This window comes from Lycorma delicatula, chromosome 8, assembly GCF_047948215.1.
Source record: "Lycorma delicatula isolate Av1 chromosome 8, ASM4794821v1, whole genome shotgun sequence".
NCBI classification, from domain to species: domain Eukaryota; kingdom Metazoa; phylum Arthropoda; class Insecta; order Hemiptera; family Fulgoridae; genus Lycorma; species Lycorma delicatula.
The window spans coordinates 93152338-93171688 of NC_134462.1; the positions used below are offsets into that span (position 1 = coordinate 93152338).

A 19351-nucleotide genomic window follows, 5' to 3' on the forward strand; every position below is an offset into this window, starting at 1 on the left:
TTAATAACAAAAGATATTATGCTGAATAGTTTGCAATGTTATTTCAAAAGCTTATTTATCATCTGGAAAATAAGATAGGTAGAATTATTTATTAATTTTTATACCAATATAACATCAGTTCATGTAAATATCCTTGTTTCTAAACATTACACTCGGCTGTGATTTCAGATTAATGTTATCGATTGGTTTATATTCTGTGAATTTTGCTTTACAGTTAAAAAAAGTACATAAATATTAAAAAAACTATTTATTCACTTAGTATCTATTTAAGGGAATTAATGAACAATTGCATAAAAAAATAAATAAGTATAACATAAAAATGGCAATATACAATTTCGTGATATTAATTAAGACTTTAACCTAATAATTCTCTTTAAGTAATGTTTATTGCAACAAAAGAAGTGATATTAACTGTAAGTTACTTATCGAAGGGAAGATTTCAAAAGATTTATGATGAAAGATTGAAGGGATGTTTCTAACAGTGGTGGTAAAACACTATGCCTGAATAGTGTTAAAATTTACCGGTGTTTAAGTCCTTTTTAAAAAGAGTTAATTATTTATAATTTCCACAATATTCTTCTCCTTGTAACAACATTTATAAGCATTTTTTTAAAAACACACACCAATCAAATTTAAATTATTGATTTGCATATTTTTTTATAATTCTACTGAATTACATTTAGTTCATATATTTCTTATTAAAGTAAAAACAATTTCTATTGTAATTTTTTGCAGCTTGTCTTTTATAATTTTATCATATACAAAGTCCTACAACCATTGTTTAAAAGTGAACATAAACATGTTAAAAAATAGATTTTATTGATTTGAAAATGCTCTTTAAGTATGGTAAACATATTTTAATAATTTTAAAAATAGGAATTATAAAATCTATATATTAATTAGAATAATAAAATAATAAAATTGTATTTTAAACATCAATAACTTTTTTCAAATGGTTTATTATTTTTTTAAATTTTACTTTATCATTACTTAACATGTATTATATAAAAAAACAGAATGTGAAAGATATGTATTACAATTTTTTTGCATTGTGGGAACTGTCACTATTGTAGAAGTGGCAGTGTGTGACCTTCACCTGCCAGAGATAATAACTGTAACAATTTACACATATTCTGCTAAATATAATACATTGTTATATATTATTATTTATAATAATATATCTATATTATACAGTTTTTATTTTGAAATATTTTTCATTTCTACAGAAACATTGAATATACTTTTATATTCAAACACTCCTTATAATGTTAATTAATTTGTTTTTTGAATGAACAACTTTTTTCTATTTTTAAATGGATAAGGTTGCAATTTATTATTAATGTATTCTGAGTAAACACAAAATATTAGGAAAAAGAGAACAAAAAGATAGAAATAAATAACCTTATTTACAGTATTACGTTAAAATAGCAATTATCTTTCTGGGATTATGAATACGCCAGGTAATCAGCAATATTTGCAAATTCCAGTAAGTTATACCTTTCACATCTGATCATCTAACAGTATATAGAAAAACTATACCAAAGCATTTCTTTATTTCTAAAAATTATTTAAAAATATATTATTAATCCAAGTTGATTACTGTTGCTAAATAAGATTTAAAATTACTCAATACAGCTAAGTATATTTCTAATCAAATCAATACTGCTCTATAGTATATTTTTCAGCTTTTTAAACATACTCTTAAGTAAAAATTAATAGCTGCAAAGTAGTTTACATTTTTATATTTTGTTTTATGTTAATATACTGTATACTTAACTTTTATACTAATGCTTTTTAGGTTATATTTTATTTTTATAAAGATTTGCTTAATGTTAACATCATATAAAATTATATTAATTTAATTTTTATTACTGTTCATTCATTTTATTTACTTGTTCTAAACAAATTTTTTCACAATACTTTTTCTAATAGAATCAATGCAGTGTGAATAAATTTTCAGTAGATTAATATAGCAAGCTAAATAACAATAGAACATATTTTAAATCTAAATCTCTATTTTTTCCATATGTTTGTTAAATAAATCACTTTTTTCTTTTTATTAAATTATTTATAGGATCTTTTAAGAGACATCTATTCATAAATTTATCTGTATTTAAGAAAGGGTTTTTAATATTTTACATAAATGAAGTGTATAGTTACATCTTTTTGTTAATTTATTTAATATAATCAGTTAAGATATAAACAAAAATGAATCAATTTTTTTATGTTTTTGAACTTTAATTTTAGTGGTTATTAATGAAACAATGTCTATATACTTATGAAAAAATTTGTTAAATATGAATTAGTAAATTAATAAATCTTTATTAATATAAACAAAAGGTGTTTGATTAATTTACTGTACTACTTGTTGCATTTAACATCATTAAGTAATGTGGCTTAAGTCTAATATATACATTAGGACATATTTTTCTGGTACACAAGTGATTCAGGCCTGAGTTCACAGATACTATAATTTTTTTTGCAAAAAAATTATAGTATCTGTGATGATCTGTGATTATAGTATCACTTGGTGGTAGCAAATGTGTTTTTAAATTTTTTTGAAATTTTACAAATAATCCCACATATTAAAGGTGACATTTTCTTACATTTATACATATATATATATATATATATATATTAATAATATTTGTAATATATATGGGTGGTAAGCGAGATAGAGGGAGGTTTCTGTTGCTAAGTCATCAATACATGATTTTTCCCTTCCACTCTTGACATTATTAATTTTGATGTCACTTACCTCTCCAGTCACTAAGAAATACTTCACTCAATACCATTATACTCTTGTTTTTGTAACCATTATCATACTATTGTATAGCATTATGCCTTCCTCTGTAAAAAAAAAATAAAGCTGTCTTGCACTGGTTTTAGATAAACTATTTTTTATTGATGTTCCTTCAGACAGTTTATGAACAAAAAAAAGCATGGAGATATAATGGAAATACTTCCTTGACATTCATCGCTCACTGATGTTTAGTGCCTCTGGAATCATGCTCACATCACTAATACTGTTAAGAAATTGTAATAAAAATTTTCTTGTTTATTTTAATTTAATTCTATTTCATTGAAGAGCTCAATTTCTTATATTTATTACAAAATGAGCGAGATATACTTTTTTCAACAAACCAATAATAAATTAATAAATGAGATTGAGTTTTTATCATCGACTAGGAAAGTAGGACTATTTACTACCGTATTGTTGTGAAATGAGCTTCAAGGAAAGAAATCAAACTTTTGGTAAACAAGAATGATAAATATGTGTTGACTTTTCAAGATAAAATTTTGGCTACAGTTTATACTATTGATTCTTTTATTCTAAAATTATCATTACTTTTTTAAAATTTTGATCTTCTGAAGTTATAAATATTACAAATCATGATCTAAACACAGAATCAACACTTTTAATTAAAGTAAATTAAAGTAAAAGTAACTTTGATGTAAAAATGATAATTTTTTAGTAAAAATAAATAAAATTAAATTAAAAAATATTTTTCTTTGTTTTTGGAGAAAAAAAAAAAAAAAAAATATATATATATATATATATATATATTTGATTAGTTTTTGAGAGCATGTGTTAATGATGACTGAGGAATATCCACATCAAATGTGGTCTTCACAGTTTACATATACTATTTACATTGCTAAACGGTTCCATCATTGTTTATTCCAATCATATTAATGTTTCATGTGGTAGATAAAAAATGGAAAATCTGGCTAATAATATGCTGCTCTATTTGAAAACAGCTGCTTTTAAGTTCAGTTTTCGTAATAGATCCTTTCTTTTGTAATCTTTTGTAATTTGCACCTACATTTCATTCAACACATCTTTCTCATTTACCAACATGTGTAAGTAAATATATATCCAGGGATATTATAGTAAAAAAAATAATTTAATAAAAAGGAAAGACTTGACTCACCAAAACATAATCTTAGTCATAGATAAACATAATCTTTTTGCATATGTAGACACATTTATATATAGAAACTTTATACTAAAACAAGCCATCTCATTATAATAATGAAATTAGAACAATTTGATAACTAATAACTTTATACCTATTCTTAGGAAGGTATTGTAATGTTTGCTTTTTTTTGTCTGAAATTTCTAAAATCCTTAGATGTTACTTAACTATATCTTATTAATATATAAAATGTTGCAATGTTTCAAACTCTTTTATATATTACTCTGGTTTAACTGTTTTAAAAAGAAGGAAACGTATTTTAAAAAATAAATAAATAATATTTAAATTTCAAAATTATAATGTAAACCATGACAAGAGTAGTCAGTCAAAACTGACTTCATTGAGCTGAGAGTAGCTTTAAGTTTTCATCACATAAAATATTCAATTTCAAATATTCTAATAATGTGAATTCACTTCTTTAACTACGAAGCTAAGTTTTTATTTTCTGCTTATCTAGTTACTTTTCTTTTCAAACATATCGCTCAATCTTTAAAACAATCACATTTTATCAATGTATATTTTGTAATAAAAATGACTTCTGCAGAGCAAACAGCTTATCTCTTGAGTACAGCCATTTCGTATCACTACTTTCATAAATCATTAGTACATGTACTGTACTGATGGACCCGTGAAAAAAATGGTATAGAATTAATTGCCTACACATTTATTCAGGACAGCCAGATCTTAATTAATATAAATTCGTTAAGCAGTTCAAGAAATTGAAAACACAAATAACACAGTTATGTATTAACATCGTAACATCATCATAAAAACAGATATAGAATAACAGCAATATAGATGAAATATTTAATAGATCAAATAACAATAAAATATACATGCAGTAATTTAACACTTAATATCTTAGCAATAATATGTACCTCAAAGCTGAAAGTTAACAATCAATTACAGTAAGTATGATAAAATAAAATAAATACCAACAGATAACTTTATATTTTCAACAATAATAAAAACTATAAAATAAACTCATAAAATTTTGATTTATTTATAGATTTATAAACTATTATTAGTTATTAGAAATTTTTATATAATATATAATTCTAACATTTTCACCATGGATAGCACATTTTTTATGTAATAGTTCACGCTTGACTTTTACACTAAAGTTCTAGGTTTGATATTCAAAGTAGATAAAATATAACATAGAAAAAGAAACATTTTGTTTACTGTAAGGCTAGAGCACCTTATGTTTCGCAGGAAAAAAAATAAAAATATGTACATAAAATTACTATTAAAGTTATTAAACAACTTGCTTTCAAAAACCTTTTCTTTTTCCTGTTTACCCTCCGGTAATTACCGTTTAGATAATATTTTAGAGCATGAATGAGGATGATATATGTATGAATGTGAATGAAGTGTAGTCTTGTACATTCTCAGTTCGACCATACCTGAGATGTGTGGTTAATTGAAACCCAACCACCAAAGAATCTACTAGATCGTGGTATCCATGATCTAGTATTCAAGTCCGTGTAAAAATAGCTGGCTTTACTAGGACTTGAACACTGGAACTCTCGACTTCCAAATCAGCTGATTTGGGAAGACGTGTTCACCACTAGACCAACCCGGTGGGTACTTTCAAAAACCTGGAACTATTTCTTCCAAAGGCCCTTTTGAAGCTAATTACAATAGGTCTTAATAGCTAATTACAATATATTAAGTGGACAACATTATATTATATTAAATGGACAAATAGAATGTTGATTGAATATATAATTTGGTTACAAATTTATGGGTTTGTAAGCTTTATAAATGAGCACCATTAACAATAGTGCAACCTGTAATTCTAATGAAGAATGTGATTCTGTGTAAAGGTTCTTTGAAAGAAAAAGAAGTTGTTTAATAATTTTAAGGGTTATAGCGTTTCAACATGTTTTTCAACAAAATTACTATTGTGACAATGAACTATACATTTTTAGATTTAAACTTTATGGTAACGTAATTTGTGATGAAACTATAAAAATTTAAAGATATTTTTATTACATAACTACCCATTTTTTAATAGTCATAATTCTGCCTGATTAATAGTAATTTTTCAGTAATTGACTGACTTGTATACTGTACTAAATCTTACAATTAATTAGTACTGGATATGAAGAGGGATTAGAACTTTATAACTATTAAATTTCTCCGGTAAAGCATATAAGGGCTAGGAGTGGAAGGGGTGGTGTGTTAACCAAAACTGTCACAAGGTAGTGTTATCAGGATAATAATTATGGATAATAGCTGATGGCAGCATTAACAAGATTAATAATGTCAATTTTCCAATATTCAAACCTGGATGGTTTTTTCATTATCATAAATAATATCAAAATATAATTAATTCAGGAGATATGGTATAAAGGGCAATTCATTTTTCTATATGCAAAATACTGCAGGTAACTGATAATTTTCATTAGATTATATTACATCTAGACATTAGATTATTGATACATCTATGATAATTAATTTTGTTTCTGTATTTATCACCTGTTTTGCATATTTTATTTGCTTAGATGGGTAAGATTTTGCAGAATTTTGTTGGCCAGATATCAACCTATTAGCTGAAATGTAGCATGGAAATTAGGAGCATGTGAGAATGCTTGATTGAATTTCAAAGCCTAGAATCTCTTGATAAAAAAAGGGATACTACCACTTTATCATGAAGGTCTCTCCTAGTACTAATAGTAATAAAATTATTTATTAGCTAGTTGATTATATTGGTAGAATTCAGTTTCATTTTGAGGGATAGGCAGTTGGACGATGACATGTATAATCATATACTTTGTGGAATTACTGCATAGCCCGTTAATGACGAAGTAAGAAGCAAATGTAGCTCCATTAAAATGATTTAATAGTTTAGGTAACGAGCAAAAAATTAACTAGTTTCATATGAACACCACTAACTATTTAGAAGGTTATTAAAATCTTAAGTTATCAATTATTGTTATTAGTTAGCACCATAGGTCTAAAGACACACTTAGGATGCATGCATCCAAACTGTGTCTCTAGATTAAGAATTAGTTTTATTCATTTATGTGTAAATAAATTATTATCCAGAGGAAGGGACAATGCAGTTTCTCCTTCTTTGTTTTTGGGATTGACCACTAAACTAGCATCATGGATAAGAAAAATTATCAGCATTATGAATCAAAATTGAAATATAATTTATGTGAATAGTTGATAATATTACATTTAATAAAGTTTTAAACTTTACAAAAAATGAATTATGCTTATAATAAAATACATACATCCCAAAATTTCCACAATAAAAAAAAGTTATAAAAGCATTTAGAGAAGTTTTTTTATTAATAAATATTTGATTTAAATTACTTTTCAATATGTAAAGAATAAGGGACAAATTTTTATTACTTATGGAAGTCAATATACTATGTAGGTTATTTAACATATTTAATATATTAAAAAAAACAAGTTTCATAAAAATAAATGTCTTTATCCATAAACAACAAACAACAAGACAATAAAACAATATATCTATTTACATAAAGATGATTAAGTAAAAATATTATCAAATAAATCAATAAAACTACTATACATGTATTTCAAAAACTAATAAATTGTGCTAATTAAAATATTGTGCAATAGAAACAATAAAAAAGATAGAATTAATTTTAACACATAAAATCTATCGTAGAATTTTAACAGCATAAATTTTGTAAATTATTTTTATTTATAGAAAAATTTATTGCACTCCTAAAATTCATTAATTTATTTACATACTATGCAACTACTATAAATAAACAATATTCTGAAAGTTTAATACGTATTACGAAAAACTTTTATATAATTTTAATTTTAATTCACAGTAATAAAAAACATAAAAAAATAACAATGAACTCTTACAACAAATGGTTATGAGATAAGAATGATCAGAAATACGGTAACTGATAAAATTGTTACAAAAATATTTTTTTACAACTTAAATACAGATTAATTAAAATTCTACTCCACAAAGATATTTTCAAAATGTTTTCTTTAATACCTACTAAAGCTAACATACTGTTATTTAACCTTTGTTCTCATTTTTTATCAATTATTTGTCATTGGAATGGCAATGGAATTCCAATTATTAGTTTTAATATCAATAATATAATAATAACAATTATTATTAAATGTACATTTGATATTGAAGATATCATATGCATTATTTATAGTGTTAATAGCATTGTTGTTTACTCTACTATTGTTGAGAGTCCTGGATTTGATTGTTTACTAAGCAAGTAAACAATCACATTAATTCTAATCATTTACAGATAGTTCATTAATGGTAATAAATTGATCAATAGATGCCAGTTGTCTTAGGGGCAATTTTTGTGTGAAGATAAAATGAAATAAGTCGTAAAAGTATTCCTCCGGCAGGAGGCAGATGGGGGGGGGGGCAGAGACTGCTGCTACGACACTGCAAGGTGACCATGCTATGTCCTAACGGGCGGAGGCTGGTTGCCTTGGGGTGTTTAATAAGATAAAAATAAAAAAATAAAAAAAATAAAAAAAAAAAAAGTCGTAAAAGTTACCTTTTTCAGTGTTATATACAAATTATATTAAATCAGTAACATTTAACATAACATTTTTGTTAAAATGCATAAAAATTACAGAAATTGGCTATTTTTAACCAGATTTCTTGGGGAGAGAACATGTATCAAATGAAATTTTTACTATTGTGGAACATAAACTAATTTCGATTGGATAATTGAATAAATTTTATGAAAAACTGTTTTAAAGTTTTCTTTAAAAAGGTTGATACTGAAAAGAGGAAAGTTTAAAAAATCTAAACCTGTATGTATGATGAACCTAAAACGGTTGGAGGAGCAAGCTATTTTTAAAAGGCTGAGAAGAATAAGTAAAATTAGTTTAAAGAAAAGCTATAAAATAATGAGTAAAGAGATAATCTACTCGCCCAAACTACATTTTCAACTTCTGTCAATTGCTGTCAATCACATCTTGGGTCATTCAGTAAAAGTTTTCAAAGATGAAGATAATACAACAGGGGAAATCAGAATAGGGATACATGAATTTAATGTAAACAAAAATAAAATCAGTTACTTCTTAATAACTATACTGAGAAAAATAATAGCTAAATGAACTACATACAAGTGCTCTGCACTATTAAAACTATATAAGTACACAGGCTGTGCTTTTCATATATTAAATAAATTTATTTTTTTTTCACCCATACATTCATACATTAATATGTTCATTCAAATCACACTGCATGTCTTAATGTTACTATTATTTTGCTAATACTACTATTTACACAATTATATTTAAATAACTTAAAAATTAAGCTAACATCAATGATATGATAAGCTTGTAGCCAATGGAAAGCCCAAAAACCCAAATGGAATGGGTCGTAATCTATTTAAGTGAATTCACAAACAAGTTATGCAGTTGCTACAGATTCAGGACGGTTTTTAAATAATAACTCAATGATTGATTCGTCAGCTAATGTTGATGTGTCACCAATATTACGATCATTAACAGCAATTTTTCTTAATACTCGTCTCATAATTTTACCAGATCTTGTCTTAGGTAATCCAGGTGCATGTTGAACGATATCTGGTGTGGCAAATGGACCAATTCTTTCTCTTACTGAAACAGAAAATTAAATTTTAATTTTTAAATTATTTTTATACAGCTTTACATAAGCATCACAAAAAAAAGGTCTGCTGTACATGATTTTCAGATCCTGTATATCTACCAATTTGCCAGTATTATAATTAACTATAATAATAAAATATTTCACATTAACCTTGTATTGGTGTTCTAACAGTGCATTAGATACTAATTTCTTGTTATATAAAATTTTTTTTACAGTTTTTAATAACATTTTTTGTTAAATCCCATCCAAACAAATAAATAAACTAATAATTTTTATCAATCACCCAGTGCTGACAGAATTTAAAAAAAATTTCAACAAAATTTTTTTATACATTTTTTATTTCTGGCATATAAATTCTATGGTAAGTATGGAGTATTCTGTTGCATGGAAATACAGCATGGACAATGAGGGAGAAAGAGAGGGGCTGGGCTGAGGATTCTGAGATAAGAAGGATGAAGAAAATAAGGTGAATGAATAAAATGAGGAATGAAGAAGTAATGAACAGGATTAAAAAAGTACTTATGTGGGAAGTATACAGAAGAAAAGGAAACTAGGTAGGACATGAATTTTCAGGACGTGGAATCTTTACAACTGCATTGGAATGGTCAGCAGAAGGAGGAAGGAAGTGAAGAAGATAAAGAAGAAGATTGAAGTTAATAGATAAAGTGAAGATTAGAAACTACATGGAGACAAAGGGAAATGCTTAAGTAGGTGATAAATTACACTGATAAACATAATTTTTGTTTCCTAACATGCAATACATGAATTTAATCTGTTTCTTGATGCTGAAAACGAGTATGAACTCAGAATCATTCTATCACCCACCATTTTTGAAAACTTTTTAAATTTTAATTGAAGGATTTTTTTTCATTTTTCAATTTAAGCTCCTATATTATATTTTGTTAGCTCACTTTTTATTTTTTAACTTTGTTAACAGAATTTGTAAGCTATAAATAAACAATACTAGACAAAGAATTTTTTTTTAGTGAATGGACCACTAAGCATGGGAAGTGGTCCATTCACGGCATTCCACCCTGGAGTTTTTTTGACAGCGGTACTGTTGTGGTTAAGGCGACTGGGCACTCTTATGCTGAGTTACTCAAGACAGCTGCGACGGAGAAAGTAGGTAATGTGCTGTGAAACAGGGGCCTGCAGGGGATTTCCATATTCAGGTTGAGGGCGCTGATAAGGCGGTTGTGTTGAAGGCGGTTCACTAGACAAAGAATTAAATCAAATTATAGTCACATATTATAACATCATATCTAATACTGAAGACTGAGCCTTCATGGACAACATTAATCATGTCTGTGCAGGTCAAAACATGTAACTGAAAACACAGCTGTGTTGTTTGTATTAAGCACTGGATTTAGGAATGAATTAATTTTGTTCAATCTTATTGCTGTCTTAAGTTTGTTAACAGTGCAGTGTCATAATGCCTTGAAATTGTGTAAATGATGTGGACGCTTTTTGTTATGTATGTGGTGAAATACTGTAAAATCAAATAGAAAAAGCATTACACCTTTAATTAAAAAAGTATATCATTTATACTTTCATTGTAAAACTGGTGATCAGGATAAGACGTGGGCTCCTCATATAGCATGCACTAATTGTTCTGTATATTTAAGAGGATGGCTGAAAGGTACACGGAAGGTACCATTTGGTGTACTTATGATTTGATGTGAACCAAAGGATCATGTTAACAAGTGTGTCTGGAATTTCTTCAAAAACTAAATTTACTGTAAAACATCCTTCATTGCAACCTGCAATTAGGCCTGTACCTCACAGTGAAATTATTCCAGTTCCTGAGCCACCTGAATGTATGTTTTGAAAGCAGTGATTAAGAATCAGGCAGTACTGAAGAAGACAACAATGATTTTGATTTTGAATCATCTTCCAATAAGCCACATCTTATATCACAAGGTGAATTAAATTACTTGGTTAAGGATTTAAATTTATAAAAAAATCAAGTTGAACTGTTAGGATCAAGATTGCAAGGTTGGTATTTACTTCAAAAAAATACAAAAATTTCGGGTTTTCAAAGCCGACAAAATAACTTTCTCAGTACTTTATCGATGAAAATAATTTAGTTTATTACATAAATATTGATGAGCTTATGTTGCACTTAGGGCAAGTTCATAAACGTGAGGACTGGTGCCTTTTCAAAGATTCGTCCAAGTATAGTTTAAAAGTGGTTTTACTACACAACAGTAACAAATATCCTTCGATACCAATTGCTTATGGTATTAATTTGAAAGAGACATATGATGTGTTGAAATACATTCATGAAAAAATAAGTTACAAAAACATAGCTGTAACATATGTGGTGATTTGAAAGTTGTAACTATTTTGTTAGGGATGCAGTTAGGCTACACTAAGTACATGTGTTTTCTTTGCAAATGGGAGAGACAAGTTAGGGATAAAAAATATGTTACCAAAGAGTGGAAGAAACGAGAAAACTTAACTCCAAATGGGAAAAATATTATTCATGAGCCCTTAGTTGAACCCCAAAAAATGTTTTTATTTCCTCTCCATATCTAGCTAGGCCTAATGAAATATTTTGTAAAAGCAATGAATAAGGATAGTTCCAGATTTTTGTATTTCAGGCAGAAATTTCTGAATGTAAATGAAGGAAAAATTAAAGAAGGAATATTTTTTTGTCCTCAAATAAGAGAGTTGGTCAAGGATGATGGAGTCCTTGACCAAGGAGTTGGTCAAAGATGATGTATTTAATTCGATGTTAAATAATGTAAAAGTCCAACTTGGGCTTCATTTAAAGATGTTTGCAAAAAGTTTCTTAGCAAACAAAAATCCGACAATATGATATTGTTGATTAACTTCTTACTTCATACAGAGCTGTGGGATGTAATATGTCTTTACCGTATTTAATTCACGCGAATGTGGTGGTACTAACAGCGCTAAGTAAACTAATGTAATTTCACAACTTACATAGAATAAACTTTGCTTGTACGGTCGGCAGACTGGTGTAACCATGAGGCTTAACGCACCAGGTACCAAGTCAACCGGGCGATCGAGTTCGAGACCCAGCTAAACCGAGTAACCGCTCACCTGTGACGTCATAACATAGCAGATGACTAGAATAGCATTTTTTGTGGTGGGGGTCGATTTTCCAAAATTTTTTGCTAATATAGCTATTTTTTGTTAATAAATTTGCCTAAGAAAAATATGACCAATTAGGCGAAATTTCGAGATACTGAGGGTTACCTAACTCTACAGCCTCACCCTCTTACCTTTTATGTTAAAACTTAAATGGCATCATATATAGAAGTAATCTGTCCAAGTTTGGTCAAAATCAGTAGAGTAGTTACGGAGATATAAGGGGATTTAGAGTGCGACACCTAACACCGAACACACACATACGAACATCTGGAAAATATCCATCTGGTTTTTGGGGTTCCTTAGGTGTCACCGGTGAAAACCGCATATGCCTAAATTGGGCCAGTTACAATACTTTCCCTTTTAGAGCTGTAGCTCTGCTATAGCTCTACTTATTAATCTTTACTTATAGTTTCTAACTCTAAATTTGTCTAAGTCATACATAATTATAAATAAGATATTATTTTATTTTATGTTTAATTTGTTTAACAATCTATTATTATGTACGGTAATTAATATTATGTATAATTTTAGTTTTTTGGTTTTTGCAAAATATCAACTCCTCGGGCAATCCAAGACAATGAGAATAGTGTGGGGTAAACTCTTTAATATATTCTACTCTTTTTTTATTTTTTATGGTAAGAATTAAAAAATGTTAAATTTTTATTTCTTTTTTGAATAAATACACATTATTATTATTATTACTTATTTACGCTGTGTCATAAAAATAAAATAAAAAAAGGAATATTGTTGGTCCTCAAATAAAAGAGTTGGTCAGAGATGATGTATTTAATCCAGTGTTAAATAATGTAGGAAATGCAGTTGTAGTAATGTAGAAAGTGGCCGACAATTACCACGATATTGTTAATTAATGTCTTACTTCATACAGAACTATGGGATGTAATATGTCATTGAAAATACATTTCCTCCACTCATATCTGGATTTTTTCCTGGACAACCTTGAAGACGTAAGTGACGTCTTCATGGTGAATGTTTCCATCCAGACATTTTGGTGATGGAAAGCCGCTTTAAAAGGAAATGGAATAGTAACTTCCTATCTGAATAATGTTGGACGTTAAGTCGGGATGTGCCTGAGGCTATTTATAAAAGAAAAGCATCAGCAAAATCATTCCAACACAGGTACGACCATAGAAAATTATAAATTTTATAGATTTTAACAATATTTTCCCTTAATCTTTTTTGAAGCGTAATTTATTTAAAACTAAAGGTGATAGGTAAATTGTATTTATAGACCTGTAATAAATGCAAAAAAACAATTCAAGAAATGGTATCACACTTAGAAAAACATTAAAAACATTTTTTTTTTGTTTGTCAGTGTTATAGAAAGATATATTTTGTATGTGAATATGTGTTCGAGTGCATGTGTAGGATTTAGGTTCTAAAGATAATGAATCAGTATTAATGCTCATGCAAATAATTATTTATTTCAGCTTCTCAAAAACTCCAATAGAAATTTTTATGATCCTCAAAAATGAATGATTAGATATGTTGTTTCCCTTGCTTATTTCTTCAACAGGAAGCTTTTTCACTCACCAAAGATAACTTTCTTCTTTAAGGCTATTAATTTTAGAATAATTAACAAAAAACTTTTTCAAATTTTCAGTTGCCCTTTAAGTAGCACCCAATACAGATACTTCTGTATGTAAACACCCTATGTCTGAAGGTCATATAAAAAAGTAATGTAGAATTACAAAAAAAAGCGTTTGAATCTTAACATGTGTTTCCTCTACAAAAATAGTTTTTTTAAAAACTAGTTACGATTTTCTCTGATTATTTTATGGAAAAAATCAATGTAATGTATGCCCAAAAAAAAATTGATTTTTATAAACCTACCTCTCAATTTTAATTCAGCTACAAGTTTGTCATTAAATGTCATGCCTTGGTTTGGAGTAATAAAACAATACAGGCATTCACCCTTAACTGGATGAGGCCTTGGAACGACTGCTGCTTCAGAAACAGATGAATGTTCACTGAGAACAGATTCAACTTCAGAAGTGCTCATTAAGTGTCCAGATACATTCAACATATCATCAACACGGCCAGTCACCCACAAATAACCATCTTCATCTCTACGAGCACCTGGAATATAGAACAAATATCAGTACATGTAATTATTTCTTTTACTAAATAAAATAACCCGTTCAAGTACAGGTAAAATATAAAATTACATATGTCCATCAAAACACCAAGTGCTTATAGTTCACTAGTTGAACAGATTGCACCATACACATTAGGATTGTCTATACTATTATATAAAAAGGAAGAGGGCTTTTGTTTTTTTGGGATAAACAAAAAACTACTCAATCAATCAAAATTTTTATACATATTTCTTGGCATAAGTGAGAAGGTTTTTAGATATATTTCATCTTGAAAAATCTCAAAAAAAAATTATATGTAGCAGTGTAAATTTGCCAGTTGAAGCACAAATTTTAATGAACTGTGAACTGTGAGCCTCTATCACTGTGTGAGCTGGGTTTGAACTGAATGATTTGAATCAATCGAATGAATAATATTACAAAAGTAATAGAATTAAATTTACATTAAATAAAATAAAATAATATTAAATAAATTTAAAAAAAATCCTGTTTAACAATAATGTGCTTCCCATAGGGACTGTATGGGGCTAGAGTGGTAAGGTGATGTGAAGATCTCATAAGAGGCTAGAACCAATCATCACCATCAACCAGTAACAAATGGGTGTCCATGGGGTGCTGTTTTGGGAGGTGTAATACTCTTACAATATCTCTACAAACAAGGATTTTTTCAAAATTCAAACAGGATATTTGTTAGTAAGTTGAAGGTAAACTTTGCAAGCATCATGTACACTCTCAATCTAACAGATCACGGTTATTTGGAAACGTATATAAATATATAAAGTTTGTTTGTTTGTTATTGCATCACGTGAGAACCAACTTACCTATTACTTTCAAATTTACAGGAAACATTTGTGTTATCCCATGGAAGATTTTAAGCCATTGACTGAGGCCCTTACTCCCTTGAAAGTTAAGACATTAAAAATATTCATTATTTCTTTGCCCTTACGGAGGGTGAAGTTGTGAAGTAAAGATATTGATTATTAAATTTCTGTCTCCATGGCAAAGAAATAGTGACAAATTTTTTGTTGTCAAAGGTGTGTTTACTTTAGTTATCTTAGTTACTATTATTCTATCTTTTGTAATTTAGTTTCTTTTTCAGGTTTCTGTAAAGCCTGAATACTATAATTATTATTTATCAGTATTATTCTCACAACCATATAATGCGGGGGTCCAGAGGGTGGAGCCCCCTGGGTAGATGGGAATGGCAACTGAATCAAGCTCCGCAGGTGTCAATCCCCCTGGGGGACTGGAGAAATTTTTCAGGGAGACTGGCAAATTGAAAATTGTAAGCAAAGCAAGCTCTGTGGCCATGGGGTAGGCCCCTTGGCCCCTGCAGGCCTTGAAGGCCCCTGAGCTCTGGTTCTGGGATTTGCCTGGACTGACCTGAGCCCTGAAGGTCCAGGTTTTAGCTAGGTGGGTCGGCTAGTAGATATATATATATATATTTGAACATTTGAATATTTAGAAATTGATGGTTATCTGACATTAATAAATACATAACAGTCTTAATTTTACTGTTCAACAGTGCCAAAAAAAAAGTCAAACAATAATATAAATAAGTTGTTGAGATTAGAAATTGCATCTAGATTGCAATAAGAATTAAAGACAAATTTTAGAAAAATTTTGACAGGGTACACGTGGGTTAGTAAAAAATAAATGCTGACTGGTACCAAACTGGCTCTGGTTAATTTGTAAACATTCCCTAGTAATATGACATTGCTGCTTTAAAATAAATGTGAGAGTGTATTTGTGGAATTTTAGCATACATATAATTTGTTTTAATTTTAATTGTGGCATTTTATTTTAATGTGACCTGTGTTTCATGTTTTTTCTCATTTAAATAATGGATTTTTAATCATGTCCCAGATAGTTTGTAACAACTGATTTTTGTAAAACTGGCAACTTTATCTTTGTAAATATCAGTGTCATAATATTCTAATTAATAAAAAGAAATATTATGCTACATACACTACATCAGTGATTTAAAAAAAAACTAATGTCTAGTAAAAACCTACTTACCATCACCAGTGCAATAGAAGCCATCAAATTTTGAGAAATAAGTTTGTTCAAAACGTTCATGATTACCAAAGAGTGTTCTCATCATTCCAGGCCATGGCCTTCTAAATACTAAATATCCTTCACCTTCACCTTCTATAACTTTACCGTTTTCATCCAGAAGTTCTGGTAAAACACCAAAGAATGGGAATGTCTGAAAATTTACAACAGAAAATCACATTTTAAATTCCTTAGATTTAAAAAAAATAATACATTTTTGTCTGGTTAAATCTCAGAAGTAAGATAGAAATGCATTTATGACTAACAGGGCAGGTTCACTATAAACTTTCATTACTTAAAACTGCTAGGTTCATTAACTTATATCTTAATTATAATTCAGTAAGACAAAACTACGTGATAAATTAAAGAAACAGTAACAGTAATGAAATAATTTTTTTTTTCTTTTAATGTCAAGATTTTCTGGGGAGGGTGTCAGAGGGATTTAAAGAATTTTTTACAACCAGCACTTTTCCAGACTCAACATACTAGAGAAAAATAAGCGTACAAATTTTTTGTAAATGAAAAATGCCATGTTTAACTGAGATTTGAACTGAAACCTGAATTAAAAATGGAGACCATTAATGAAAAATAGTAATTAATGTAGTAAAAACAAATAAAAAAAACTACTTGACTTAAATAATTAAACATATGGCTGATTTTAAAAAAAAGTGGTCTCTTATTCTGCAATATGATTAAAAATTGTAATACGTATAACAAAATATTTATTATAAAATAATCCTCTGATAAGTAATTATAAAAATCAACATATGAGTTTACAAAAACAATTATACAAGAACAAAAAGCCTATATTTGTTAACTGATGGATGAAATTAATGACTGTTTGATTGCTAGTATTAGTTTACATTTGATCATTCTGCATGCACAGAGCCAAGTTGATAAAGATTTTAACAGACAAGTATTTTATTGACAAAGAAAACTGTAAAATAGTTCATAGGGTTTCCAGAATCTTAAATTTTATCTTATAAATGTAAATAAAAAAGCTCTTCATACAATAGAATGATCAAAGAAAATTTTTATAGATTATTAAAAATAGCTTAATATACAGCTTAAATATATATATATATATATATTAAGCAAATGCCATATATGACTACTGGGAGAACTAGTACCTGAAGCAGTCTCAACTTTGTATTCCTTGTGATTGCCGTATCCTTTCAAGTAGCTGTCAACTTTGTGAGCGCTTCCTTCACCAAGATAATTCTTAAGGTTAGTCCTACTTTATAGAGTTAGTCAAACTGATCAATAAAGTATTGAATAAATATGGAAACCTCAAACATTGCACAAGAAACCCCAAACAGGAAAAGAAATTATCAAAATAATTTATAATGGAATCAATCATAACTTATAGTATTTAAAATAACACAAAATGATTATAGACAAAGAAGAATACTGATAATTAGTCAGAATGGAATTTAAAATGTACAGTTCTATATTTTTTAGAACAGGTGGAAGAGAGTTAACGTTTGCTTATGCTTCTGTTTGTTCAAATACTAAATATATGCATATTATTCAAGAATAAGAAGGGACAAAAAGCACAATTTTGAGTTTTCTTACAGCTGATAATATTTTTGATTAGAAAGTAGTTATATGAAGATTTCATAAGAGAGTCAGCAACTATATGCTATGAACGTACTATATGCAAACTCATCTAGATAAGATTTTAAGCTATATACTACACATTATACTTACAGCAGAACCTGGTTTCATTGGTGTTGCACCAGGAAGTGGAGTCAGAACATGACCACCAGTTTCTGTTTGCCAAAAAGTGTCTACTATTGAACATCTGTCTCCACCGATTTGTTTATAATACCATAGCCATGCTTCTGGATTAATAGGTTCACCAACTGTACCCAAAACTCGTAAAGTAGTCAAGTCATGTCTGTAGGAAAAAAATTAAAATATTTCATGTAAATCTGCCCTAATCTGAAATTTGTATTTTCGTGCGTTATACTTTAACAGTAAAAATCAGTAAAGAAAACATACCTTAGTAATATTACCAAGAAACATGTGTAATTTGATGTTTATAAGGATTTGTAACAAAATTTTAATAAGCTAAGTTTAACTTTTTGATTTCAAAGATACTGAAACACAATTGTCCTTCGTTTTATAGGAGTTTTCCCTGTAAAAAATGTCATATACCCTAAATTCTTAACAAGACAAAATATAATGTACAGAAATCATAAACTACCCTGATCCTCTGAGTACCCTTCCTCTTTTCTTATTTATTTCTCCTTCTTTAGAAGATTGCCATTGGAACTGGGTCAGCTACTGTTCTTGTTCCACCTATCATTATGTGTTTTGCTAGCGTGTAATGTTCTTGCTTGATAATGTAATTGTCGGCAGTTTAAACATTTATTGTGTTAAATTTTTTTTTTTTTATTTGCTAACAACTTCTGTTTAAGTATGCTCTAAGTAAAAGTCAATAAAAAATTAAAATAAAATTTCAACCA

General features: G+C 28.2%; 1 protein-coding gene across 1 annotated transcript in view; it reads right to left on the reverse strand.

Moving 5' to 3' along the window:
* Positions 1–4759: 4759 nt before the first annotated feature.
* AcCoAS (acetyl coenzyme A synthase) overlaps positions 4760–19351 on the reverse strand; it is a 120138-nt gene continuing 105546 nt past the window's right edge. Inside the window, exons 8-11 of the mRNA XM_075373982.1 lie at positions 18591–18780; positions 16845–17034; positions 14563–14808; positions 4760–9584 (exon numbers count right to left, since the gene is read on the reverse strand). Coding sequence (XP_075230097.1) covers positions 9376–9584; positions 14563–14808; positions 16845–17034; positions 18591–18780 — 835 coding nt within the window. The 3' untranslated portion in view covers positions 4760–9375. The remainder of the gene's footprint in view (positions 9585–14562; positions 14809–16844; positions 17035–18590; positions 18781–19351) is intronic.